Here is a 26,699-nt window from a genome sequence, read left to right as displayed (position 1 = left end):
TAGGAATCCGACATAACCCACGGCCCTTTCCCCGGAAGCCGTGGGGTGGGTATCTATGCAAGATTTCCCCACTTAAAAAAAAAAGGTACCTAATTCTGGTTCCATCTTTGTTACGTTTTTAAATTTATATTTTACTTTATCTTGTATTCATACTAATAATAACTTAAATAAGTCTATCAGTCAGTCTGCAATTTCACAATGTTTTTAATTCTGAAATCATAATCTCTGATATTATAATAACGCTACAAAAATAACTAATAAGTTGTAACGCTTTATCAATGTTACTGTATGCCTTAAAATAATACTATGTTATAAATAGGAAAGTATCTGTCTGCTTGCATTACAACTTTCACCGAATAACATTTTATCAAAATCGGAATTAAACTTGACTGCATCTGTTCCATTAGTAACCATTGGCAATAAGGGCGAATATAAGCCCTTTCAATACACAGCATCGAAGGATCTCGGTAAAGGAGTTTTAGATTATCCAAACAAGATTACAAAGAAGCGACTGCTAACTGCCAAAAGTTTATAGGTCAAGAATGTACACATACAAAACTTTCCGCTAAGCTGAGCCGAATTTAATCCAATTTATCGGATCGATGCTAAGCAGATTGTTAGTCTTAACGCTTAGTTCGCTTTGCCCCTTACCCCACTGCTCCCCCCCCCCACTGCCCCTCTCGCTCCTCACAAGGGGCACATGGGTCGTTGTACTCATATTTTTGTCTAAAGAAATGGGACAGTGATGTTACACATCTATTTAAGAGATATCAATCTTTGCGTTTGTCGACGATGATTGATGCTTTGCTAAGGAGGTCGAAAACTATTTTATACTAGATTTTCTCGTCATAGAAGAGAGCTAGGAAAATGAAAGGAATTTAAGAAAGAAAATATTAGGTAGTCCAGGATCGTAGTGAAACTCGCTCTCGCTCACGGGTATGTGCGCAGGTCACCACTAAAAAGGATTCATGACTTTTTAATATCTACTGTACTTGAAAGAGAAATTCCACGACCACGCACATCACTTCTATTGTAAGACATAATATTATAGTAAAACTAAATATTACTCACATATTACGAACAATAATTAAAATGTATAAGAGACGATTATTAAATTCGACAAGTGCGGAAAAATGAACTTATTTCGAATGTCTGACAAAAACCTGAAATGTGTTCTAACTAAATTAGTTACAACAAAACTTCGCGCTGTCTCTATCACTCAGCAGTCAGCTATGAAGTCTAGCCACACAACTATTTTTCAAGATTCAAGATTTAATTACATTCCAGTACTCTGAAGTGCATACAATGTTGAAAACGATTTCCGCACATCAGTGTCATTAAAATGTAACAAGTGTTCCCCTTTACATCTGCTTCCCTTTGACATACTCTCAAGGAAAACCTCAATCTAACACCACACTAACCTTTCGTATACAGGAAAACAATTTACATCCATCTAAGAGCAGTTTTTATCACGAATAACATAACTACATGTATAGACTATTGCCTTCGCAATTTGACTTCGTATCTCATTGATCTCTACATACGTAGTTCGAGAAGCTATTATAGTACATAAGAAGCAATGTATTATGAAGTTGTTATTGCACCGCACAGAAATTCAATCTAAATTTCTGTTTGCAATAGAGATAGTAATGATAATAAGCTCGCTTTGTTGTTTAATTGAGAAACCGCTATTGAGGATTATTGTTTTGTGTTTATTGACTTACGAATGATAATATTATACAGCGTCGTTCCGAACCGAATCTCTTCTGGGATATTATATATTGCTTTAATATAAAATAATCATAAAATATTATTACATGCTCAAAAATAATTGAATTGGAGATTCAATGATAAGAAAATTACACTCTTGGTAACATGGGATCTCGTAACTTTTTATGTTCTTTCTTTCTGATGACTTCGCTTGCATATTTGTTTCGCTTATTTGTTTGTATATCTTCCGTATTACAATATATTATATTACAATCTTAATGCCTAATCAAAGGGTGCCCATAAATGATTAGATCATAATATCTCGCAAGTAAATCCCTCGCAGTACAATACATCTACTAGCGTGCCGAACTAAAAGCGAGAGCTTTCAGAAATGCCCTAAAGCATCCGCTATAAAGATTTAACATTAATCTCATCAATTTGCTCCCTTTCAAGCCAAATTGCATTTATAAGGGTCAAACGAAGCGCAATGTAACCCGGCGAAATTAAAAAGCCCGTCCATCAGTAATGAATGTACCCGAGATTGGTTCGCTTAATTCGGTCGGGTTGTAGCAGTAATGGCGGCAGTAAATCCACGCCGACATCTCGTTTGTAGCGAGTTTTACGTTTCTTTTTATCTTCCCGTAGATAGTTTTAATTAAGACATCTGTTACTGGATTAGGCTTGAAATACACAAGGTAGAAACAGTAGCACTAGCAATTTAGGAGCCCCTGTATCCAAGGAAAATAATACGTCTATGTACATAGTAGGTAGAGGAAAGATTAAGCCAATACAACTGAAAAACTTAAAGCAAAAAAATCCTTACAACTTTATACATTGAAGCAGAGCACGCTACGTACCTCTCCGGGCACTATTCTTTCCGACTTAATCCGAAAGTGTCGTTAAAAGTTTAGCCAATTCGCATAAGACATGCATAAATTATATACTTTCCTTTCTTCGCGAATCAGCTTATTTATTGGTGAAAATGATAAAGTTTTTCGCCGGTTTCAGCAATAATTACGACACTGTTGGCTTTGTAAAATTATTTTCTTTATACGAGTTACTAATAAATTTAATATTACGTTCCTTTTTTCCTCTGGTTCTGAAGATATTATGAGTCTTTTATACAAGTAATTCGGAATTTATTTAACGAAACTTTAAATATAGGTACACCTAGTACATATTGAACATTTTCAAGCATATCGTAGTATTAGTGTAGTTTAATCAAGTAACAAGTGTAAGTTGATAGTTAAAATCGTACCGTCTAGAAACCGGTACCTACTATTTAAACTTGTAAAATATTTGAACTCGAAAGAATTCGATGAATGTACGGATCGGATAACATCTACAAACCCTTAGAAAATCGCTGGAACAGAATCTAGACGCAAGTTAGGTCTTACAAACTACCTAACTTTACGTCTGCGAGTCTAGTGTTCAACTTTATTTGTCTCGAGAGAGCACTCAAGTATTTTTCTAGTACATTTCCATCGCTCTAGTTATTTGCTAGGTTGTAGAGTGCGGGTTGCGGGGGTAATGAAACACGTGTATCTTCCTCGAGTGATTTATTATAACTGAACTTATAATACACTACAGTACAAGACAAGAAGCTTATATTATATCTAATACACTACAAGGTTATACGGTTGGAATTAAGGCTTGTGTCCATTGCAACAAAATGACAATAATCTTATCTGATTGTCGTCATTGATATTTAAGAAAATAATAAGATAACAATTTTACAATGAATATTATAAGGATTTATAATTAGTGACGATACTTTAATATAACTTTCACGCCGACGTGTAGCACTTGTCGTAGTACCTAGATATCAATTTTACAAACATAATGACGTTTATAATTATTAACGTAACATTTGTGTGTAAATCTACTATAACGTTTAAGTTATAAAGATGTAATAATAGTCCTATATTGTACACAAGGTCACAGGCTAGCAACAGGGACTCGTAATCCGTAGCTGTAATTGAGTGCTGGTCATTAAATGGCCCTCCGAGTGGCGCCTGAATTACTCTCATTAACTTCGACGATTCGACGTTGATCAAGCCGGGCCCGATGTACGTAGATATTACATTTCTATGATGAACTTCGGCCTTATCGTCTAATTGTCAACGCATTTAGGTTTATGTTTATTTTCTTGACATTATTGATTATTCTAATGATGAATCCATTTTTGACCTTGATTTGTCTTAAACGTGAAGAAATTAATACTAACATTGTTAAACATTATACCATTAAAATATAACAAAGTACATGTACTACTTATAAACTGATTTGCTTTTAAATTATGTAAGCTGGGAGCTTTGAATAAAATGTAAAAAGCCACAGCCGAGCGTAATGAATTCATGGGCGAAGCTCATCAATATTTAACTTGAAGAAATAATTGCTCATTACGAAGCGTTCTCTGGTCGCGAGATTTAATTAATATTTATGTGTTTACTCGTGGCTTTGATAAATTAGCGGCATGTTGGCGGCTGGTGACGGACGGGTTCACTTGAGCGATTGCTTCTCGTGTCACAATGCAACGAAGGAGGGAAAAGTACTGATATAATATGCAAATATACAACAACTTTACAGAGACGAGTTCCAATCATTGCATAATATTTATCCACCGGATGGTATAACGTTGAATTATTTTCCTGTTACTTATTCCAAGACTTTTTGTTCTTCTGTACTATAACGATAAATAAAGATTTCCATTTTCAAATGCAATGAATGAACATTAAACAGGTCAGACCTATTTCGAAATCTTTTTATTATTTCGTAGTAACAATAATAGTAGTTCAATAAGGCGTACGCAATACGCATATAGCTTGAATGAAGATAAATTGCATCAGACATCAGCACGGCGCGGGCGTGGCCTGGTGGAGGAGCCAAAATGTCTTCATTGACGAAATCGTTACCAGAAGCAACTTCGCAACTTCAAACAGCTCCGTAATAGCCCATTTTCTTTCTCATCCTTATTATAAGACCCTCTTAATGTAAATTATCAAACATTGAGGAAATGAAAACTCTATTAGACGCACAAAGAGTAGAATTTTCTTTGACAGAATGAAGGTAGATTGCATATTGTTTGAGCGATGTTAATATTAAGGAGCTTGGGAAATTGAAATTTGTTCGCGGTTCAAATTTTATTTTTTACCGTTTAAGAATTTTATTTTAACATTAAAACTATCCAAAGTTATCCTAAGAATTATGTAATTTAACGATGTTTGAGCGGAAATGTCAGTTATTGTATAATATGTATATCTGTGATAGAAACTAACGAATAAAATATTCAGCAGAACATTTGAATAAGACGGAAGCATTGGTTATTCGAACTTGAAAGTAAATTAAGATTATATATCTAGTCTTAAATGCCCGAGGGACCAATTCTTTTACTGGAGAAGCCAGAAGTAGGAACAATAACAAGGGGTATAACAGCTATTATATTTCTAAGTTCTATTAACATTATTTTTTCTATTGTTACTGTTCAGCAAAGCACTGTCTACCAGCACACAATATATATAATATTATATAATATTAATTCTTCATTTTTATCCATCTCTAATAAAAATAGAAAAATTGCTCGAGCGTCATTAGAATGTACTGCACTACAAAGTTTCAACGTTAATTGGAATTTATTGTAATTACCCGACTACGGCAAAGCAAAAGGAGGGTTATGATTTTGACAGGCTATGTATGTATGTATGTATGTATGTATGTATGTATGTATGTATGTATGTATGTATGTTCATCTGTTCCCTCGTAACTTCTAAACTACTTGTCAGAATTCGACAAATGACATATCATTAGAAGCGTCTTAATTGTCCGCTGGTTATAGGCTATATGTGGTTTCACAAAATCTAATGTGGCGCCCTCTAGCGGACAAAACATACAGAGTAAAAAAATAAAGTTAAGATAAATATGCCGTGTTTGGTATCATTTGAAAGCTTTTTACTTGCACATTTTGAATATATATATATTACTAGCATTTGCTTGTGACTTTACCTGTATTCATGGGCTGATTGCATATAATTCACATCTTTTCGTTCATAGCTTCTTTATTAGTTCATCAATTTAACTTTTGTTTTATACTTTTTCAGCGTCGTTTTTTGTCGTAGTTGGGTTTTAGTTGTTTTACTTTTTATCTTGTTTAAAGTTCTATTTTCTAAAATTTAAATAACAAAATTTCTACTAGATCTCTGTGAAGTAACTGTTCCTATACAAGAAAGAGGTCAAGCTATACTGGTAATTGGTTATATTTCTAGGCTATCTTTAATAGTACCGAAGCAATAGTGTCCAATGTCCATCATTAGTTTGAAATGAAATTGAATTTTTATCTCCGATTCGATTGAAGTTTTTATAACTTATTTATTATGTTATAATGACCACGGAGATATTTCTAGACACAATTTTAGAAGCAAAAATTGCTATAGGTAAAATAAGAAAAATTCACATGAACGATAATAAAATTCAAAATTTTTAAATCGGTTTATAGTAAGTAGTCTAGACAATTTTATGGAGATTTATTTGCGTTCCGATAAAATTTATTTGGCGAATATTTATTATTTCGATCAACTTCTTCTAGAAATTGTTAAAACCTTTTTAACCCTTAATTTGGCACTGTATGTACCGTCATACATGAACTTGAAAAAAAAAATTGTTAAAATAATTACATCTTCCGTGTGGAAAATTAACATTCTTATGTTGCAACACTAACTGTTATTGGGTGGAAAAAATAAACACACATGTAGCAACATTTATTTTGACATAACTTGAAAAAAATATCTACCCGGCGGACGTCAACTGCGTTGTCCAAGGTATTTATTCTATTATTATGAATATTACTTAGTTTAGGACAGGTGTAATGACTAAAATGTATGATTAATTGTGTAATGGAATAAGTGTGATAATAATTGTGATGTTTCTATTACATTGAATGGTTCTATTTTGATCACTAACATGATGTATGACGTGACATACACTGCCAAGTTTGTAACGAAACACCCGCCATTTTGTTTGTATGTCACGGCATACATTGCCAATTTGAGGATGCTTTTTTTATTTACTTGGTTTTATAGCACGCTTTATTTTCTTTGTCGGCAGCAAAAATTTCTAACTCATGGTGGTAGAATTTTAGCGCTTGTGCCTGCTGAGCATGCACCCTCTGACGGTAGCGATGAATTACGTGTGCGCACCCCGCTTTCCGCGACATCTTCTTCTGCACCTTCTATAGATAGCTCAATGGAAAGGCTCAATTTTTTAGATGATGATGAAGACCCCCCCCGACCAGAATGTTCGACTCACACCAATTTTTCGAAGCGTGTATTCAAACCCGTCCCTAGAACCAAATTGTAAAAAAGTTCCAATCCTGAGTGACATTCCGTCACTCCCAGCAACCCCTGCACTTCCTGAACCCCCCGCACCGCCTGAACCAACAGCAAGTGGCTCCATAACTGGCTTAGTTGCAGCTCGCATAAGGGCTTTGCTTCGCGTCCCAGAAATTCCAGATCGCAACGGCCCACTGTTTCTGCTGTTAGACGACCTAGACGAATCACCAAGTTCACTCTGAACTATCAGTGGAAAAAAACGGTTTTTCACACCGAACATCACACCGACATATTAAACGAAACTTCAGTTGGTTATTTCTATAAATTCTTTTCCCCTGACGTTTTAGTAGACATCGTAGAGCAAACAAACTCATACGCAGAATTCAAAACTGGGCGCTCTCTTGGCTTGACCGAAGATGAATTGCGAGATTTTTTAGCAATTCATATTATAATGGGTGTTGTTAGTATGCCATCGTACACCGATTACTGGAGTTTGCGGTACAGATACGATCCCATAGCCGATTTGATGTCTCTAAAACGGTATCAACAATGAATATCGGCACTTGGCAATGTATGCTGTGACATACACTGTTTTTCAGGAAATCTGAAGTTCCTATATTTTTTTCACTATTTTTTTGTAATACCTATAAATGTCTACAATAAATTTTTATAAAAATAAAATTGATTTTATTACATTTTATTCTTTGCCAAATTAAGGGTTAATATAATCTTGTAATTCACGAACATGTTTTAATATTATGTAACGAAAACATAATATACGTAAACCACTATCCTACTGGAGGACTACTGCCACCGTTTGAATAATTTATTATTTTACTGTTTCCAAGATTCATGAGTCCACAACTAAAGCTGTGTGTTGTATCTTAGACATCACATGTACAACTGTGTAACTCAGACGAAGTTCGCACAAGTAGCTAGTTCTGCAAATGTAAACTAGAACTTGCTTCTGTCGTCTCATTAAAGGTAGCAGGGCCATTCCCACTATTACGTGAAACTGTACTATAGGTAATGCTATAGAACCGACGTGTAGCTTTCTTCAGAACTCCAGTTGTTCCTCAAGGCGGTCAGAACATCTCGTTATATCAGAGGTCACGTGCTAACGAACCTATTCTTAGAGCCGCATAACTTTAGCTTTTAAACTGAAAGAAGTCGAGGAAACACGACTCAAAAGATTTGAACGTGCCAGGAAAATTATGCGCCGTACGCTTCGCCGGTATTAAACAATTCTTTTGGTTATTTGTTACGGGGAAAATTTTGCGGCAGTTGTTATTTCACACGTATGCAATGCTATTGTAAACTGTAGCCAATTAGTGTGATATTTTAAAAATTCTGATTAATATGAATTTGTTTTAAGAAGATAATTGGAGTTTCTTGCAAATGTTGTCGCATCGGTTAGTTGCAAAAATTATTTATTATTACATACCGACTAGTAAAATTATTTATGAGCATGAACTAGATCTTTTGCCACAAGGAGAAGTATCCCATCACCCATAAGTACATACAATGATTGCCCTCGGATGTGAGAGCAATCTCAAAAGGGATTGGATCCGACGGGATTACAGGATCACACGGAAGGGTAACGTAGGATAGGAGACCCAGACCTCGCCGGAAACTTAATTCCATCAAGATCAAACTGACACATATTACTATAATGTATTTTTATGTAAGTTGTAAAAATTTCTCATCACACCCAATAATTGTTATATTAGCAAGTAATTTTAAACCACTGATCACACTTAGAGTACCAACCCTGGCATAAAACTTTTGTCACGATATTTCCATACATTTTTAAAATGTACGAACTTTAAATGAATCCACATGAGCGCTGAATAACGTGAAACTAGGAGACCGAATTTTTATTTAGCGGGCGGAACGGGAAAATAATGTGGACTTCATTTTAAAGAACAACTTTTTACGTCACGTAGCCTCGAACTTTCTACCAATGGAAACATAACGTTCCTTCAGAAATAGCGGACGGTGCAGCAGATTTTAAATTTATTTGGTATTTTATTTTACCCGACGTTTCGAAAACTATAACAAGCTCGAAGGTGGCGTTCAATAAAATAATGAATACGTTCGCTTTAATTCCGCTGTAAAGTTTAATTTATAAATGTGGCGCCTCCGCTCGTGTAAGGATCCAAATCTCTTATTGTAGTCGCAAATTGTAAACAAGACAGCACAGAATTCAATTAAAAGACTGAATGGGGCCGTGTTTGAATGAATAAGCTCGCATTTAGCGGCGTGTGAAATGAACTGCCTTTCACTGGATCCTCTTCATCCAATTAACCCTGGGAATTGAATTTTTGTGGTGCTCCGGTTTGACTGGCTCCGGCAACATATGGAAACCCTCTATATACCTTCCCTAATCTCTCGTATTTGTTTTAATTCCCTCTCTTAATTTTGTATACCCAGTTTGATTCCAAATTCCATTATTATTGAATTAACAGAAAAATAAATCACAAATAAATGGTTTTTTTCATATTACGTAAAAAAGAACGTTAAATCCGTTTATATTATGTACCTATACGTAAAATTAAAGTCATGAAGACATGATTAAGATTTAAGAACCTATTTGTCACATAATAGGTGACACTTTAGAAACACTTCCAAGAAACAGTTGAATAAATAAACGTTTGAGAAGAGTTTGTCCTTTCTATAATCCAAACATTTAACTTCAATTCAAAGAGCAAAGAAGGCATTAGACTTAAAGTTTATGCCTTGACATAATTTGCCTCTGAGAGGCACTCGCCGTGATCGCTGATCTCATAAAGAAGTTAAGGTAGCTTATGACTTTATAGTTCTATATTGAGTGGGAACTTGCATCCAACTGTATTATGGAAGTTGGTCCACGGGAGTTAGATTTCACAGTACATGCACGAGTTTCTATCGATAAATACGTTATTGTGTATGGGAGTTGTATAGTAATCGTTAATACATAAGAAGAAAATTGTTTACATTGATTAGAATTTGATATAAAATACTTAGCTTCATATTTTAGGAAAATCTTTGCACAAATGTCGAGTTAAAATATAGTAACAAGTAGTATTTTCATCATAATATGTTCTTGATTTCTTTAACAAACGTTTGTTTTTGATTTGTTGTTTAACTTAAAAACAAACCAAACCTTAAAGTTCTTTCTTACGTAGTATTTCATCATCTATAGCTAAACTACAAATATTTCAACCAACTTAGAATATATACCAAAATAAAACATTAACGAACATCATCACGTTTTTAATAAAAGATCTTTTTCCTCAGCCAGCCGAAGAGCAATATCCATGTCAGGCTCACAAGAACATCGGATCGATGTCAGAGAACAATGCTCGCAGCACGTAGACGCGCCATAAGCACTTTATACCCACACGAGACGCTGCGACGACGCTGCGTGCGACGACACATTCTTCAAAAGCAATATTTTATGTTGGCAACGTTTGTTCTTTGCTTCCATTGTCAAGTTGTAAGAAAAATTGCTGGAAGTATCAGCGCGACTTCACGACCTTACTATTCATTTTCAAGTAAAATAAGGTTTCTTTCAACGAGCGCTGATTTTTATAGAGACCGCAAGTAAAGCTAAGAAATAGGTTTTGCAAAATAATGTTGAAAATGCGTTAATAAGCATCAGCTTTAAGGTAATTAAGGGACTAGTTTTTTTTAATATAATACCAAGTAAATTACTATTTCATTCGAATGAAATACACTGATAATTTATACGCCGAATCAACCGCTTAAATTTGCTGTATGTAAATACTGAATCATAATAAGCCTAACACAATCTAAAGGAAACAAAATTTAATCCAGCGTAAAACTAAATCGCTTCTGAATCACTCCAAATTATAAAACAAAGTCCCGCCACGTCTATACCATATCCGTCTGTTCGATATACGCTGAAAGACTATACATACAGCACTGATTTATTTATTTATTTAGTAGATAAATAATACATAATATATTTTTTTAAGTTTCAAACAACGCGGGCGGAGCTGCATACGGAAAGCTCGTAACATCATAAAACTCAAGAAAATATTTAAAGTCCGCACACAGCACAGTGAGCTAGTTTAAAACTAGACTTAAAAAAGAAAATACAGCGCTGTGTTATGAGAGGATACAGCAGCTATTATTCTACAGCCCGCCATAAAGCCGTCCGTGTCGGAGGCAGGCGATACGTTACAACAACTACACTGTCACTGACACTCGCCAAGACACTGTCATAGATTAATAAAAATATTAATGGACGTAGCATTTTTGTTTTTAACTTTTTAATTACTTATATTTGAATATTATTATTTATTTTTATGTCTATAAATGAATTTTGTCAGAACGCAATTTGCCTACCTGATGTTCGTATAAATAATTAATTATTGTATAAATTCATATGAGAGGTATATATGCAGAAAGAATAAATAAAAATATAAGCACAAAATTGCTCAATTTTTGATAAATCCGTTGTGTCCGAATAGTTGTACACCGTACAATGTACATGTAGAAAGAACTTCACACATATTGCTACGTAGAGACTAGATGACGTTGATACTTTTATAGATATCGACACAATACCACTGTAATATTGTATAACCACTTAAAACTATATGAACTATATCTCAAATAAATAATTTAATAGTCGTCAGTGAGTAACTAGAGAATTTGTTAACTCAACAACATGGGATTGACAGGTGTCAACAGCGGAGTTAACATCAGCTGTTAGATTTTAAATTTTAAAATTACATTAAAATTAATTAATTAGTGCTAAAATAGTAAATATTAGTAATTATTAACTATTTTATTGATATAAAAGTGAAAATAATTGTGAAACACACCTTCTATGTGATCTACGCAACGTTTTGTATAACGCGGAGGTCAACGTGTCAACGGTTATCCGAATTCAAACATCTTCTCCAATAAACCAGGGGAGTACTAGTTTTAAAATTTCATATTTAATTATAAACGACACCTACATTCATTTGTAATACTAACACCGCTCATATTTAATGAGCTACGTCACAATAAATACATTGGCATAAAAGTTACCGTCTCACTTTGCTTGACAAGTTGGAAGCAATTTAGAAGACAAAAACTTATCGCCCCAGACAATATTATTCTTTACTCTTTACTACATCATACCGTTAATCACTTAATATCAACATTCAGTTCTATCATAATAGTATTCAGGAATAATTATCTCATACATTTCCTTTCATCTGTTTCAGCAACTTAAAAGTACAACATGCTGACCCGCAAGGCAGTAGCTAAGGACATGGAGAATAAATTAAAAGCTACACTCCATGATTTAAAAGCTTCACAATCTTTATGTGAAAAACTCATACAAGAGCGGGATGAAAGTGAATTAGAGATTCAAGGAATTATAAAAAAGAACTCTCTTCTTAAGGCCGAGCTGGCTGAACTACACATGAAATACATTTATAGTGAAGACAAGTGCAAAGCCCTACAAGACGTTGTGGACAGCTTCCAGCAGTGCTCTAGTGACCATGAGAAAGCTCTTAGCCGTATCGCTGAGTTGGAATGTAGCTTAATGGAAGCGCAAGAGGACAATCCCAAGCGGCAATGCAACACACCAAGTAGTCTTCATGATGAATTAATTGAATGTGGACAGTTAAGTGGCTCTATAAACTTTAAAAAAATCAATTTCTCTTCGCATAAGAAGTTAAAAAAATATCTTAGAATAAGTAAATTCATCAAGCGTACGCAATCTATTGTTAGAAAGAGTTCTTTAAAAAAGATAGTTCAACTAAAGAAAGACAACATAAACCTTGTTCAGGAGTTAGATAAATATCATAGGGATCTAGAATACTATAAAATCTTATATGATGTAGAAACAACTGAACTTAAGGAGAAGATAGACTCCTTAAGTCAAATGTTAACTGATGTGAACCAGAAATACTCTTCTGCTCAAATGCAAATTAATGAGCATATACAAGAGGCAGATTATCTTATTAAGTTGAGCAATGAGAATATGGATCGTTTTGAGTCGCTGACCAATAAATATGTATGTCAGTGTTCAAACAATGACAATGAGCAACCGTCGCCCCATAAGCCTGACTACACAGACATACATAGTGTTAAACCCACTACCACAATTCCAACCAGTAATACTAAATACCTTTCAAAGCAGGAAATAATTGTGTTGTCAGATAATATTGGTCAGGGATTTGGCGCTATGCTCAACAACTTAGGGCTTAAAGTTACTAATGTTTGTACGCCTAACAGTTCATTTAAATATATGATCAAATCACTGGATCATTTCAGCTTTAATAAGAATAATATTGTAATTATATTATATGGGGATAGTTTAAATATAAATAATAAGGATATTGATGTAGGATTAAAAAAAATGTTAGATATTAGTAGTAAGACTAAATGTAAATTTATGTTGTGTACCTTGCCATACCTACCTGGTTTGACCCAAGAACAAAATAGATTAATTCATAATATGAATTTAAAATTGTATAACCTAACAAATCATCATCGTGATGCATTTATTTACTTTGACATTAACTCATGTATTAAATCTTTTACTTTGACAAAGAATACAGTGTATCTGCCATATAGATATAAGCGTGAACTTGCTATGTTAATAGCATATAATATTAACCAGTCTGGTACATGTTCGGTATCAGACCATCGATCTACTATAATTTTATGTAGTAGTAATTTTATACATCAACCTAGATTAAGTGTAGACAGACAATCTAGCCCTAAGCTAGATTTAAACTAGTATATAAGACAACAGCTAAGCAGTCTTTTTCCATTGTGCATCAAAATATTCAAGGCTTGGCTAGCAAATTGTTAGAAATAGAATTGTTTCTGAATGATAACAATATTAAAATATTTTGTGTAACAGAACATTGGCTTAAACAATGTCAGTCGTTAGTAAATATTGAAAATTACAAATTAAAAAGTATATACTTTAGGACACAGGCTATTCACGGAGGTTCTGTTATTTTTGTACATGATAGTGTAAAATGTAAAGAACGAACTGACATTGTTAGTCTTTCTGTAGAACGGACCATTGAACTGTCCTGTGTGGAGCTGGAGCGTTATATTATTGTTTGCGTTTATAGACCCCCTTCCAGTGACTATAATATGTTTGAGACAGTCATGGAAGAAATATTAAAGCGTCTAAGCAGGAGTAAAAAAAAAGTTATAGTATGTGGTGATTTTAATATTGATTTACTTTTACAAACACAAACGGCTACACGAATTGTTAATTTGTTTCAGTCATTTAATCTATATAAACTTTTTAACGAACCCACACGAATTACACCTACTTCTGCAACTTGTATTGATAATATATACTGTGACTGCATCTGTTTAGAGAAAAATATTCTCAATACATTGACTTCGGATCACTGTGGCCAGAAAGTAGTTTTTGAATGGGATTGCATACCTACATTTAATAGGATTAATGTTAGGCCTATAACTAAAAAAGGCATTAATAAATTTAGGAATAATATTAATAAAAACCTGCCCGTACTAAATGATCAATCCTATCCTAATAGTCCTTGTGAAATGTTTAAAAATCTTTTTAATTTAGTACATAAAGAATTTGAAAAAATATTTAAAGTTAAATCTTTAAATATTACCAAGGATTTACCATTTAGTAAATGGGCGACAGCTAGTATACATAGGTGCAGGAACATTCTTTATGAATTATATGGTATGAAGCAATATAATAAAGACCCATCTTTTCTTAGTTATGTTAGAAATTACTCAAAAATTTTTAAAAAAGTTTGTTTCACCGCAAAGCGTTTGTATATCAAAGAAAAAATACGCGACTCTGATAATAAAGTTAAAACAGTTTGGTCAATTATTAATGGTGAAATGGGTAAAAGCAAATCAAGTAATACCATAAAACTTGTAAATAATGACAGGGTTATTGACAAAAGTGCTGATGTTGCGCTTGCTTTTGAAGAATTCTTCAGTAGTGTCCCTGCTACTATTACTAATAGTTTAAATTCGTCTTCAGCACTCGCAGAGACCTTTTTGAGGGACCATGTTGCGGAGTGCAGTACATTATTTGAATTACGACACGTAACTGCTAATGATATTGTTACTGCCTTTAAGACGCTTAATCTTAAAAATACTTGTGATCTTTGGGGAATGTCCGTAAATTTAGTTAATAATATAATAGAAAATATTGCGATAAATTTAGCTTCCATATTTAATAAGTGTTGTGACTATGGTACATTTCCTAATTTACTAAAGCTTAGTAAAGTTATACCTTTATTTAAGAAGGGCGATCAAGAAGACTGTAACAATTATAGACCTATCTCTATTTTACCAACATTAAGTAAGGTATTCGAGAAGTTAATATTAAACCAATTGAGTAGTCATTTTGCAAATAATAATTTACTGCACACCAAACAGTTTGGTTTCACAAAGGGGCGCTCAACCACAGATGCTGGAGTTGCACTTCTAACACATATATATAAGGCATGGGAAAACTCAAAAAATGCTCTAGGGATATTTTGTGACCTCTCCAAGGCATTTGACTGCGTTGAACATTGTACTTTGTTACGTAAACTTAATCACTATGGAATTAAAGGAAAAGCCCAGAACCTCATAGCGTCATACCTGCATGATAGGATACAGACTGTAGTTGTTAATGGAGAACGTTCTAGCGGTGCGTCAATTAACATTGGTGTTCCACAGGGGTCAATTTTAGGTCCCTTCTTGTTCTTGGTATATATCAATGATCTTCCCTATTATTTGCAGGATAGGTGTGAAATAGTTCTGTTTGCAGATGATACCTCATTAATTTTTAATGTGGATAGGCATGACCCAAATGTTGACGAAGTGAACAGTGCTCTTTTACACATATCTGAATGGTTTACTGCCAATAATTTATTATTAAATGCCAAAAAAACCACTTGTGTTGAATTTTTACTTCCTAATGTAAAAAAGTTGAACAGAGATATTACCTTGAACGGGGAGGTATTGCATCCTACTGAGTCTACTGTATTTCTAGGGTTAACATTGGACGAGAAACTACAGTGGGGAGCCCATGTCAACACCGCTGCAGGTAAGCTCAGTTCTGCTGCATATGCAGTCCGAAAAATAAGGCATCTCACCGATGAAGATACGGCCAGATTGGTTTATTTCAGCTACTTTCATAGCATTATGTCCTATGGAATTCTACTGTGGGGCAGGGCTGCAGATATAGAAACTATATTTATCTTACAGAAAAGAGCCATTCGCTCTATATATAATTTACGTGCTCGGGACTCACTAAGAGATCATTTTAAGAATACTGGTATCCTTACTGTACCATCACAGTATATATTTAATAATATTTTGCATGTACACAAAAGCTCTGACTTACACACAAGAGTAGGAGATAGACACGATTATGGCACAAGGAACAAGAATAGAATTGAAATGCCATTTTTCCGATTAGCTAAAGTTAAAAATTCATTTATGGGTCAAGGTATACGCTTATACAATAGAATTCCTCATAATATTAAAGAGTTTAGTAGTACTAAATTTAAAACTTACATAAAAAATGTACTAGTTCAGAGAGCGTACTACAGTATTCAGGAATATATGGACGATAAAGACCCATGGAGGGTTGTCGCGTAAAAACCACAGGACAGTTCTTTGGCATATTATGTAGTTAGGTAGATATAAGTTACATATTATGTAAATTTATTGACATTATTTAAAAGAGCAACTATGGAGTTTCTTGCCGATTCTTCTCCATAGATACTGCTTTCCGAATCGGTGGTAAATGTTAAAATACTATGTAATGACGATTCGAAAGTGCTACTAAATAGTAGTCTAATTGAATAAATGAATGTTTGAGTTTGTTTGTTTGAGTTCAACCAAAAACTATCCTTTCGTTAAAAGCTACCAAAAGTGAAGAAAAATCTCCCATTTAAAAATGAAATGTAGGCACTTAAAAATAAAGTAGAAAATAGATAGCAACGCAATGCATTTAAACTTGACATTAACTTAGCAAATTCTCAAACAAACAAATATTAACTTTATCATCTTGAAATAAAGTAGGAAATAGATTGCTCTCCACAAACACTAAAGTTCTACAAGAACTAACGTCGTGTCATAATAAAATTGTATGTTAGAAGCACGATATAAGGTCGAGTTTAGCTTGCATCGAGGAAATGTATTATACATGCTCTGTTGAAACAGTGTAACGATAAGAGTGAACAATACGAAAGAGCAATGTAATTAGAAAACATTTATTTTATGAAATTTTTTATCTTAGCGAATTTTATCGTTATGGTCTTTTTCATTTCAAATTCGTACCTAATGTTAAGTATTATAATAACTATGTTCATTGAATAATATGGTAAGAACATACAACATTCAAATGTTTACTTCTACAAATTTTGATCGATTCTATTCTATTATTATACTCGTTCGATTCTAATACGTAGTCTTTAAAATAATTATTTCTCTGTAGAAACTGCTTTCCGAACCAATGGTAAATGGTAAACCTATGTTAGAAGTTAGAACGATTCAAAAGATGTACATAGTTTAATTGAATAAATAAATGTTTGAGTTTGAGTTGTAATAATATTATATTATTATGATACCATTTTATCAAGAAAGACATGGTAAAATAAGTGTAAAATTACCAATAACGTGGTTTATCTCATTGACTCAAAAAAAAAAATCTCCGAATCTAACAATGCTATTAACCGAATTGTTTCCCGCCATAAACTTGTATAAATTAGCGTCACATTTATAAGGGGAGTACTATCTTTACAACCAATTGTCAAAATAACCCTCCTTTTGTGCATGTCTATCTCGTTTATTCTTTGCAGCCGGAGGGGCAGCTCGCCGAGTCGGCACTTTGAGCTTTACTGCCACGGAGATAGAGTCCGATTCGGCTCGCCTGTTGGCGCGGGAGTACATCCCGATTTCCGATAATAAAACGGACAATGTATCTTCGTGAGTGTTTGCGAGATTGCGGCGCTCCCGGAGGTTTTGCGAATGCAAATGGTGTTGAAACGTTTTATATTTAGTTATCTCCGACTAGGCGGGATTGGAAACGAGTTTTTGTCGGAACAAACTCCGCTGACCGGTTCCAATGAAATTATAATAAAAACTTTTACGTTTCCAAAGTGTTTTAATTGGATTGCGATGCTGGCGTTTTTGCCGATTTCAAAAGAGAACGGGGCACTTTAGTCTAAGTAATATTCATGGTAATCTTCTCTTTGGATAGTACAAACTACATAATATTAATACGATATTCAGCATAATCACAGTTGAAATCCTTGCGGTTGTTTAAAAAAAATACCTAAAATAGAGAGAACACGATAGTAGATAATTTAAATTCTTATACTTCCGTACATTGGCAATATTAATAAGAAAAACAGCAAGCATTTGCACGTGTACGAAATATAAATCACAGTGAAAATATAATACAAATAAATTTTAATTTCCTCTACTTGTTTATATTTGCTAACAACTTAATTACACGATTTCCTCAAAAAAAAAGCGTTATTCCTGTTCCCAGAAGTGACTCGTAGTCGCCACCATTTCGTTTTAATTAACTAACGTACATTTATAGTGTATTTAATAAACTGTTCATTTACTTTCAAAAATGATAAATTGGGCAAGTAAATGTACAGTTTTCAACCTTGCTATGTGTTCCTTCTACGAATATTGTGATGCTCTACGCACCTACGGCGTAGCACCTGAATCCATTGCAGCTACGCTTGTTTTTTTGTTTGTTGTAATCAAAACTTGTGAGTACATCATACATGATTCAAAAACACTATTTTTTCCCCTTATTTAAATCAAAACTAATATTATAAAGACGAAAATTTTTATTGTGTGAGAAAATTAGTGTAAAATGACGGCTAAGACTTTAGAGTATCATTAAACAATACTATTAGATAATCTTCAGACTAGATTAATAAGTTTATTTATCAGGATTACGCCCAAAATCCAGACAGTGATAGCAGCTTTACATCAACAGGGATTATAGTGTTACCGGCCTCACGACTGCACTCACACTAATGTTATCTCTGTAAAGGGTTATTGCTGTTCTGCTTCAAAGATATAATCCATACTAATATTATAAATGCGAAAGTAACTCTGTCTGTCTGTCTGTTACTCAATCACGCCTAAACTACTGAACCAATTTGCATGAAATTTGGTATGGAGATATTTTAATACCCGAGAAAGGACATAGGCTACCTTTTATTGCGAAATATGTACCACGGGCGAAGCCGGGGCGGACCTCTAGTATCTTATATATAAAAACTAGCGGTCCGCCCCGGCTTCGCCCGTGGTATATATTTAAGTTTTCTCTACATAAGAACCATCCTCGTACTTCAAGGAATATAATAAAGAAAGAATTATCGAAATCGGTTCAGTCGTTCTCGAGTTATGCGCTTACCAACACATTTTGCGATTCATTTTTATATATAAGACTAGCGGTCCGCCCCGGCTTCGCCCGTGGTACATATTTACGTTTTCTCTACATAAAAACCATCCTCGTACTTCAAGGAATATAATAAAAAAAGAATTATCGAAATCGGTTCAGCCGTTCTCGAGTTATGCGCTTACCAACACATTTTGCGATTCATCTTATATAATATAAAAACTAGCGGTCCGCCCCGGCTTCGCCCGTGGTACATGTTAACGTTTTCTCTACATAAGAACCATAATCGTACTTCAAGGAATATAATAAAAAAAGAATTATCGAAATCGGTTCAGCCGTTCTGAAGTTATGCGCTTACCAACACATTTTGCGATTCATCTTCTTTTTATATATAAATATGTACCACGGGCGAAGCCGGGGCGGACCGCTAGTATTATATAATTATAAAATAATTAAACCGCTATTCCTCATGCCAAATGATCCTTGAAGAAAGACAATGTTTTAGTTTTCCCGCGACTTCGCCCGCTTTGTCTAAAACTTGATAAAATTATATACCTACTCATTTATTCTCTTGAATCACTCTATCTACAATAAAATTCGATGCATAGATTTAAAGATTTAAGCACAAATGAGGACGCACAAACAGCGACAGTACGCATTGTTTTATACTTTGTTCGTATGAGTATAGTTTACGATGAAAATATTAATATAGAGGTAAATATGGTATAGTATAGTACTTAATACAGGAACCTGCTAAAATCCGACTAGACCGTATCTACGTGTAGTGAAAACACGGCTCGTCGTGTGTGAGTCGCAAGGGCCTGTGTACCGTCTAACATTGATGCTCGCCTTGTATCTCGAGCACCTCAAGTGTGATAGCGAACAGTTTCTGTCTGGGAATTATTTTTGACGCAAAATAATATTTTTCTCGATAGTCGATAGAAAACTAACGTAATCAGGCTGCAGGAAATTTATTGCGATAGCTTTTAAAAATTATTATTGGAGTAGACACTATTTTCTAAACAAGATATTTAGCCGTTATCACATATGTTATATCTTCAGAAACGTGAGCGAGATGAAGCCTCCTTAGATTGCAGCCAGTTTATGGGATTACTATCAATGTGGAAAAATAAACGTAGGCATACAGTACAACGTACATTACGTTCGTAACTAACTACAAATTAGAGTTAAAATTATTATTATTGGTAAATTTTACTTAATAGGTTATAGCAATCATGAACCTGAAATTCTTAGAATAAGACACTGGATTTTATGTGGATATGTTTCATGATGAGAATATATAAACAACCTTGCTCAAAGCTTGACTTTATCACATAAGCACGTTAAGAATGTTTGATGTCAAACCCCAAAGTCAACTTTAGTAGTACACGAAGACACAAAAAATGTAAATACGCCTTTATTAGATTCCATTTGAAGTCTGTTCCTTACGCTCACAATCAAGTGTGCACACACACGTACATCTGTGCGTGCGTATGCTTGGGGAATATGCACACAAGCGTTGAATTTATTAAAACAAATATAGCGTAATTGATTCAGGCTTATAGAGACATACGTAAGCGGAAATGAGGGTAGTTATAGACGAGTTAAAATTGGATATGGATGAGTTAATTGCTTCGTTGAATTGCTTTGCGCTTACTATTGAGTAGTACTTAAGCGGCTTAAAAGGTGAAACCCTAAACTTATTTCGCTATACTTCTGAATGTGTGTACGGCGCAAAGATGTATGGATAGGAATAATGATTAGAAGTGGCACTAGCACTGAACATACACACACTGTACACGGTGTGTGTCGGCTTTACATTTATACCAGCAGCTTTGGTAAGTTGGTAGGATAGTAGAATATAAAGTTTGATGCTGTTAATATTATGTAATGATACTAAACTGTGAATAAGGTTCAATTCAGATTTCAGACTAAAAATCTCACGAGATTACGTCATGTATGATTGATCACACGCTCTATCAGTTTAGATGTTTTAGTTTAGATGTATGAATGAAAAAAAAGGGTTCGCGACTAGTTGTGAATTGTACTTCAAACGAAAGTTGTTTATATCGATCGTGTAAACAAATTATTATTGTTTATAAACATATATATACTTAAGGCATTCGTATCTATTATTTATTATTTAAACCGTTGTCTAAATCCACATAATATAATTCGACGTGAAGCACTCGTAAGTCGTAACGTGATAAGACACGCAAAGTACAACGACACAGAATTTATTAGCAAACACGACAAGCGCCCAGTTCACTAACTTTGGATTCGCTCCAAATGAAACGTTATATCTTCGAATTACGAAAGTAATGTTTGTTTGTAACTTTGTATTGTTCTCCATTTGTGAAACATTCGTTCGACGTTATTGATATTGTTACGTGAGATATTAACGATTGCGTTTGCGATCAAACTTGTTATTAAGTGTTTACGTATCTGATATTTCAGAATATTAAAACATCACTTGTTGATCCCAATAACGAAGTAGAATTATACATATGAAATTCTTAAACGTTTTCGCAGTTTCTAAAAATATCGAAATTATAAATAATTATAACAACGATTTCCATCGCAGGGTCATATTATTATAAGTGAATCACATGTATCATTGTATGAGTATCCGACAATACTGCCAACTGCCAAGTGCCAAGTGTAAATAGCACAGTAGTATTTGCCGCACAACATATTCGATATCAGTCGGCAGAGATTTGTTAAAGTCGCCTGCTCGCATCAGCGGCTCCGCCATTTTCCTTCCGACCAGCGAGCCAGAATTAAACAGGATATTGAAATATTTTTCAGGAATATTTTATTGTTCAGCAAGATAGAGGAAGTATGATGTATGAGGAAGTAAGATGTTATGAATATTATGCCACCTTATAGACCCGTACTCATGTGAAAAATAAAATCTTAATTTTAAATCTTTTTTAGCCCGCAGCATTTGTGCTTTAAAATTTAAATCTAATTTGCATGAAAGAGTAAACAATTTACGTATTGAGAGACTTGAACAGAAGTTGCAGGTTTCGTCTCTTATGTAGTTAGCGGCAGGTGCCTCACAGCACAGTTTCTATTCAACAGCTAGCTAACTACTTATCCTATGCTATCAACAATCAGTTATTTCATAGAGCCTACAGCACTAGAGTAAACACCGAACACATCGGTTTGAACATCGATCCAGCCGGTATTCAAATACAAACAGCAGCGTAATTATCAAAGACGCCGCGTCAGCAGATTAGCTAGGAGTGGAGCGGGGGCGAGCGGGGGGGGAGTGGGGGGCAGGGGAGGGGAGGTCCGCAAACACGACCGACCCAAGACGAGCATAGTCGCAATCACAGGTCGCAATGCTGGTATACCATCCCATGTTTCAAACTCAAGCTCAAACTTATTTATCCTAGTAAACTTTTACAAATTCGTATGAATAGTCATTTCACTATTCCCGATTCGGAAATTCATTTTTACCGAGAAGAATCGGCAAGAAACTCTATAGCTTGATAAGGATAAACATAACAAATAGGTACAATAAAACAGAATTTAAAATCATTGCTTTCAACTTTTCTGTTACGGTATCAAAATATTCGCTCATAAGTTTTATTTAATCAAAGTAGATTTAAGCAAAAATTACTTTTTCATTTTCATTTCAAGAGAGTTTTACCACAGTTTACTACGTTTTACGAACAATGAAGAGATTTTTATTTGACAAAATGATACGCGTAATATCTTTGCTATTTGTAACGTACTTGATCCTCTGATTATTCAAATGAAGCTTAAATTGGCCGGTTGAACGAGCCGCCTCAGTTCGTGGAGGCTGAATAAGCTTTCAGATTGTGTTAGTAAGCCTGTGTTTTATTTGTACGTCCTATTTTAGAAACGCTATAGCAAAAGAGCGACGATATACGCAGGATTGCTGGTACAGAATGGCGGCGAAAAGCTGAAGACCGAGCCCAATGGCGTGCCTTGCGAGCCTATGTCCAACAGTGGACGGAGAAAGGCTGAAGAGAGATATATATATATATAACATAATAATAATAATAATTTATTCATTTATTCAAGCAACCAGGACTCATTTTGTTAGTAACAATTAATAACTTAAAAATTATGTTGGTAAAAATAATACAATTTATTTATGACTAGGTACTAGGAATGCACTCCACTGCTACAATACTATCAATGAAGCAGACAGTTTGCAGCAGTGGTTTACATACCAGCAGTCGAGTCGAATCGCAGTACAGCGCACGATTACATTGGGGCTGTCCCGCGCAGATAGCAAAAGTAAATAATAGTTTGTTCCATGTGATGCAGAGTACAGAATTGTCCATTTCATTTTATAATATTCGTCAATAAATAAATACTGCGTTAAACAATAATCCAATACAACAACTGAACCCCTGTGACGGCGTGAAAGCAAAGAGTCGAGTCGGTCTGTGTAGTATGTAGTGTGTATCTAAAGCGCCCTGAGCCATCACTTTCTTTCGGGCCGAGCCGTTTTATTAACTTTTGAACCCCGTCACTAGCAGCTCAGAATATCAAACGGCGGCTTTGAGGCCTCAGGATATTGCTTTGACCGAAAGCTTTGTGAGCTGAGTGGAGTTTTTATTAGCGCCGTAAAGAACTGCAAAGTTGGCAGTGTCGGCACTCGGCAGTGTCAGCGCCTTGCCGAGTTCGCCGCCTGGAGGGGAAGCCTCACTTTGTAGCTATAATTATATACTTACGTAGCTTTATAGCTACGTATGACTTTGCTACCAACAACAAAAAAACAATCGTAGACGATACATACAAATAAACATCTAGTGGGGATCGTGCTTGTAGCATTAAAAAAAATGAACAAGACAGAAATATAAAATGTTCTAAGTGAAAAAAATATACAATCGGCTGACGGCGCATGAGTTGCGAACGCAAAGTTATCAATTTTCATAAATCTATGATATTTTTCTTGTGAATAATACCATAACATAACACTGCTAAGACGTAATTGATAGGACTTACGTTGTGAGGGTCCCATTGTACCTACCTTTGGGAGCAATATCTTAGAAACTAATTCATTTTTTTGAGTAGCAGTAGGTATGTACTTACCGAGAAGAATAAAGTATAGAGTGCGTAGAGGGCGCGCGCGGGGAGGGCCGACGCGCGGCATGGTGCGGGGGGCGGGGGGTGCGAGCGAGACAGACCACACAGCTCATCTCCACGGCCGCTGCATCTGAGGGACACCAATATGTTCCAATTCATTATTTATTTATTTAAAAAAAAGGACAAAAAATAGAGACTAGGTTTGGTCAGGATTTTTCATAAATGCGTAAAATAAAACATACTTTATGACAAAATTAAGCTAATTAGTAATTAAATTTTAAATGTAACTTGTAATGAAATGAAATGAAATGAAATGAAATGAAATAATTTATTTGCAGGAATTGTGGTTAATACAAGGTATGTAGGTATTCTTATACAGATAAATATATAAAAAAATGAGTAGAGTCTATACTCTATACTCTATGCCCTATAGTCTATATTAAAAAAAATAATTAAAAAAATAGGTACTGTTAATTGTAATAGCACTCAAAAAGTGATTGCGTATTTCGTAACGCGAAAATAGTACAATAAAATTCTCCACACTATTTCTACTCTCTACTATTGCTTCGCACTATACAGTCAAATGTCCTCGGGTGGCTTACTAATAACCGAGATAACCGATACTCCTTACAGTGAAATGATATATGAACGGATTGGCTGTCTACACAGACAGATTAAAAGCTTATCTGGAAGCCCAGCGAAACGTTTTTAAGCACGATTACTTTAAGCCGGCTAAGCTAGGTGCAAAGTAAATTGCCCATTCGGCTTTTGAGCTCGCGACGGCTTGTGCGGCGGCCGGCGCGCGGTGGGACAGGCGATGTTCGGTGTTCCAATATTCAGAATTAAATATTGCCAAATATTCACTCAAAAATAAATATTTACTTGTATTTTAAACACCTACAGACTAGTGTCAAAATTACTGTAATACGAATTCTTTGATACGAAAACAGTAACTACCTACCGGATTAAAATAAGCGAGAACGACTTGTATTTGTTTCAAATTAAAGAGTATTTCAGTAAAAGAAAGGCCTTAGAACTAAAAATAGAACCGTCTTAAAAGTACCAAAGGCCGTGTTAATCTCAAGTCTCAACTGATGTCGCATTTATGCTCCCACTGGCTCCCACCATTTCGAGTAATATTGCTCTAAAAAGAACCTAAGTTAGAAAACATTTACGTGTTATTTATTTCTTTACAAATTCTATTAATTTTCTAACTATGAGCTGAAAAGTTTTGTGCTACATAAGAGAAACACGGCATCGTATTCTCTGCGAAATGTATGTGAAAACTTTCATCGATTTTGAAATTTTCTGGAGTTTCCCATTCTGAATAATAGGGAAGATCTTTTTAGGTGCGTGCTATAGGTAATCACAAATCACAGAGCGTAGTATTTTCGTAGTAACTATTTAGTTATATATGTAACTATTTAGTTATATATACAGTGTAGCAGTAAACAAAAGCACTGATTTAAAAATAATATTACTCTATTGGCCTTTTCGTTATTTTGTATTAAGCTTTGTGTAAATAAGGAAAAAGCTTAATTAAACTTTTCAGAAGAACATACATTTTTTTGTTCTTCCCGAGTGTTTTTACTTCATCCCGAATCGGCGCCGATCCCACGGGATCAACACGCGCATGACGTCTATTAAATAAAATAAACACGAATATGTCACTAACAATGGGGTGTTAGCTGTCAGAAGTGACAGGAGCACAGATTATATTATGTCAGTCGCGCGGCCAGGGGTGACTTCATTATCTGCGACGCGTAATGAGGTTATCCGTATTCATGCTACAAGAATCGAATTTAAAGCACGGAACAGGGGAAACTTCAAACAACTTACCCATGAAACACCAATCGCGCATTATAATTATAACATTTAAAGGCAATTCGTCTTATTAACATTCCGTGTTAATTACTAGGACGCGGACGTAATGAGCTTTATGATTACATATTTTATTAGCAACAATTAACGTAATTTTACTATAATTAGGTAGCATTTAAAGGTGATGGTAAACCGACTCAAATAAATTACATTGCGCTTAGAATTTATTTATTTCATACAAATCTTGGACATCCTAGTTTCGTGTTAATGACGTTTGTATACTAAATATAGGGGATTAATTATTATTTATTAGTGTAGAGATAGTGGGATTTTTAATTTATCTATAAAGAAGTTAGGTATTTGAATTTTAATTGACTCCTGCTTCA

At 34.6% G+C, this 26,699-nt stretch overlaps 1 protein-coding gene across 1 annotated transcript in view; it reads right to left on the bottom strand.

Moving 5' to 3' along the window:
* Positions 1-26,699, bottom strand: part of tei (irregular chiasm C-roughest protein teiresias) — a 70,769-nt gene that overhangs the window by 41,115 nt on the left and 2,955 nt on the right. Inside the window, exon 2 of the mRNA XM_090117162.1 lies at positions 24,499-24,622. Coding sequence (XP_089973288.1) covers positions 24,499-24,559 — 61 coding nt within the window. The 5' untranslated portion in view covers positions 24,560-24,622. The remainder of the gene's footprint in view (positions 1-24,498; positions 24,623-26,699) is intronic.

This window comes from Colias eurytheme, chromosome 27 (genome assembly GCF_061535395.1).
Source record: "Colias eurytheme isolate Ceu_HAF_F1 chromosome 27, ilColEury1 Martin Lab GWU primary, whole genome shotgun sequence".
In the NCBI taxonomy this organism is placed as follows: Eukaryota; Metazoa; Arthropoda; class Insecta; order Lepidoptera; family Pieridae; genus Colias; species Colias eurytheme.
Note: the sequence above shows the minus strand (reverse complement) of the source record. Positions and strands in the feature narration are given on the sequence as shown.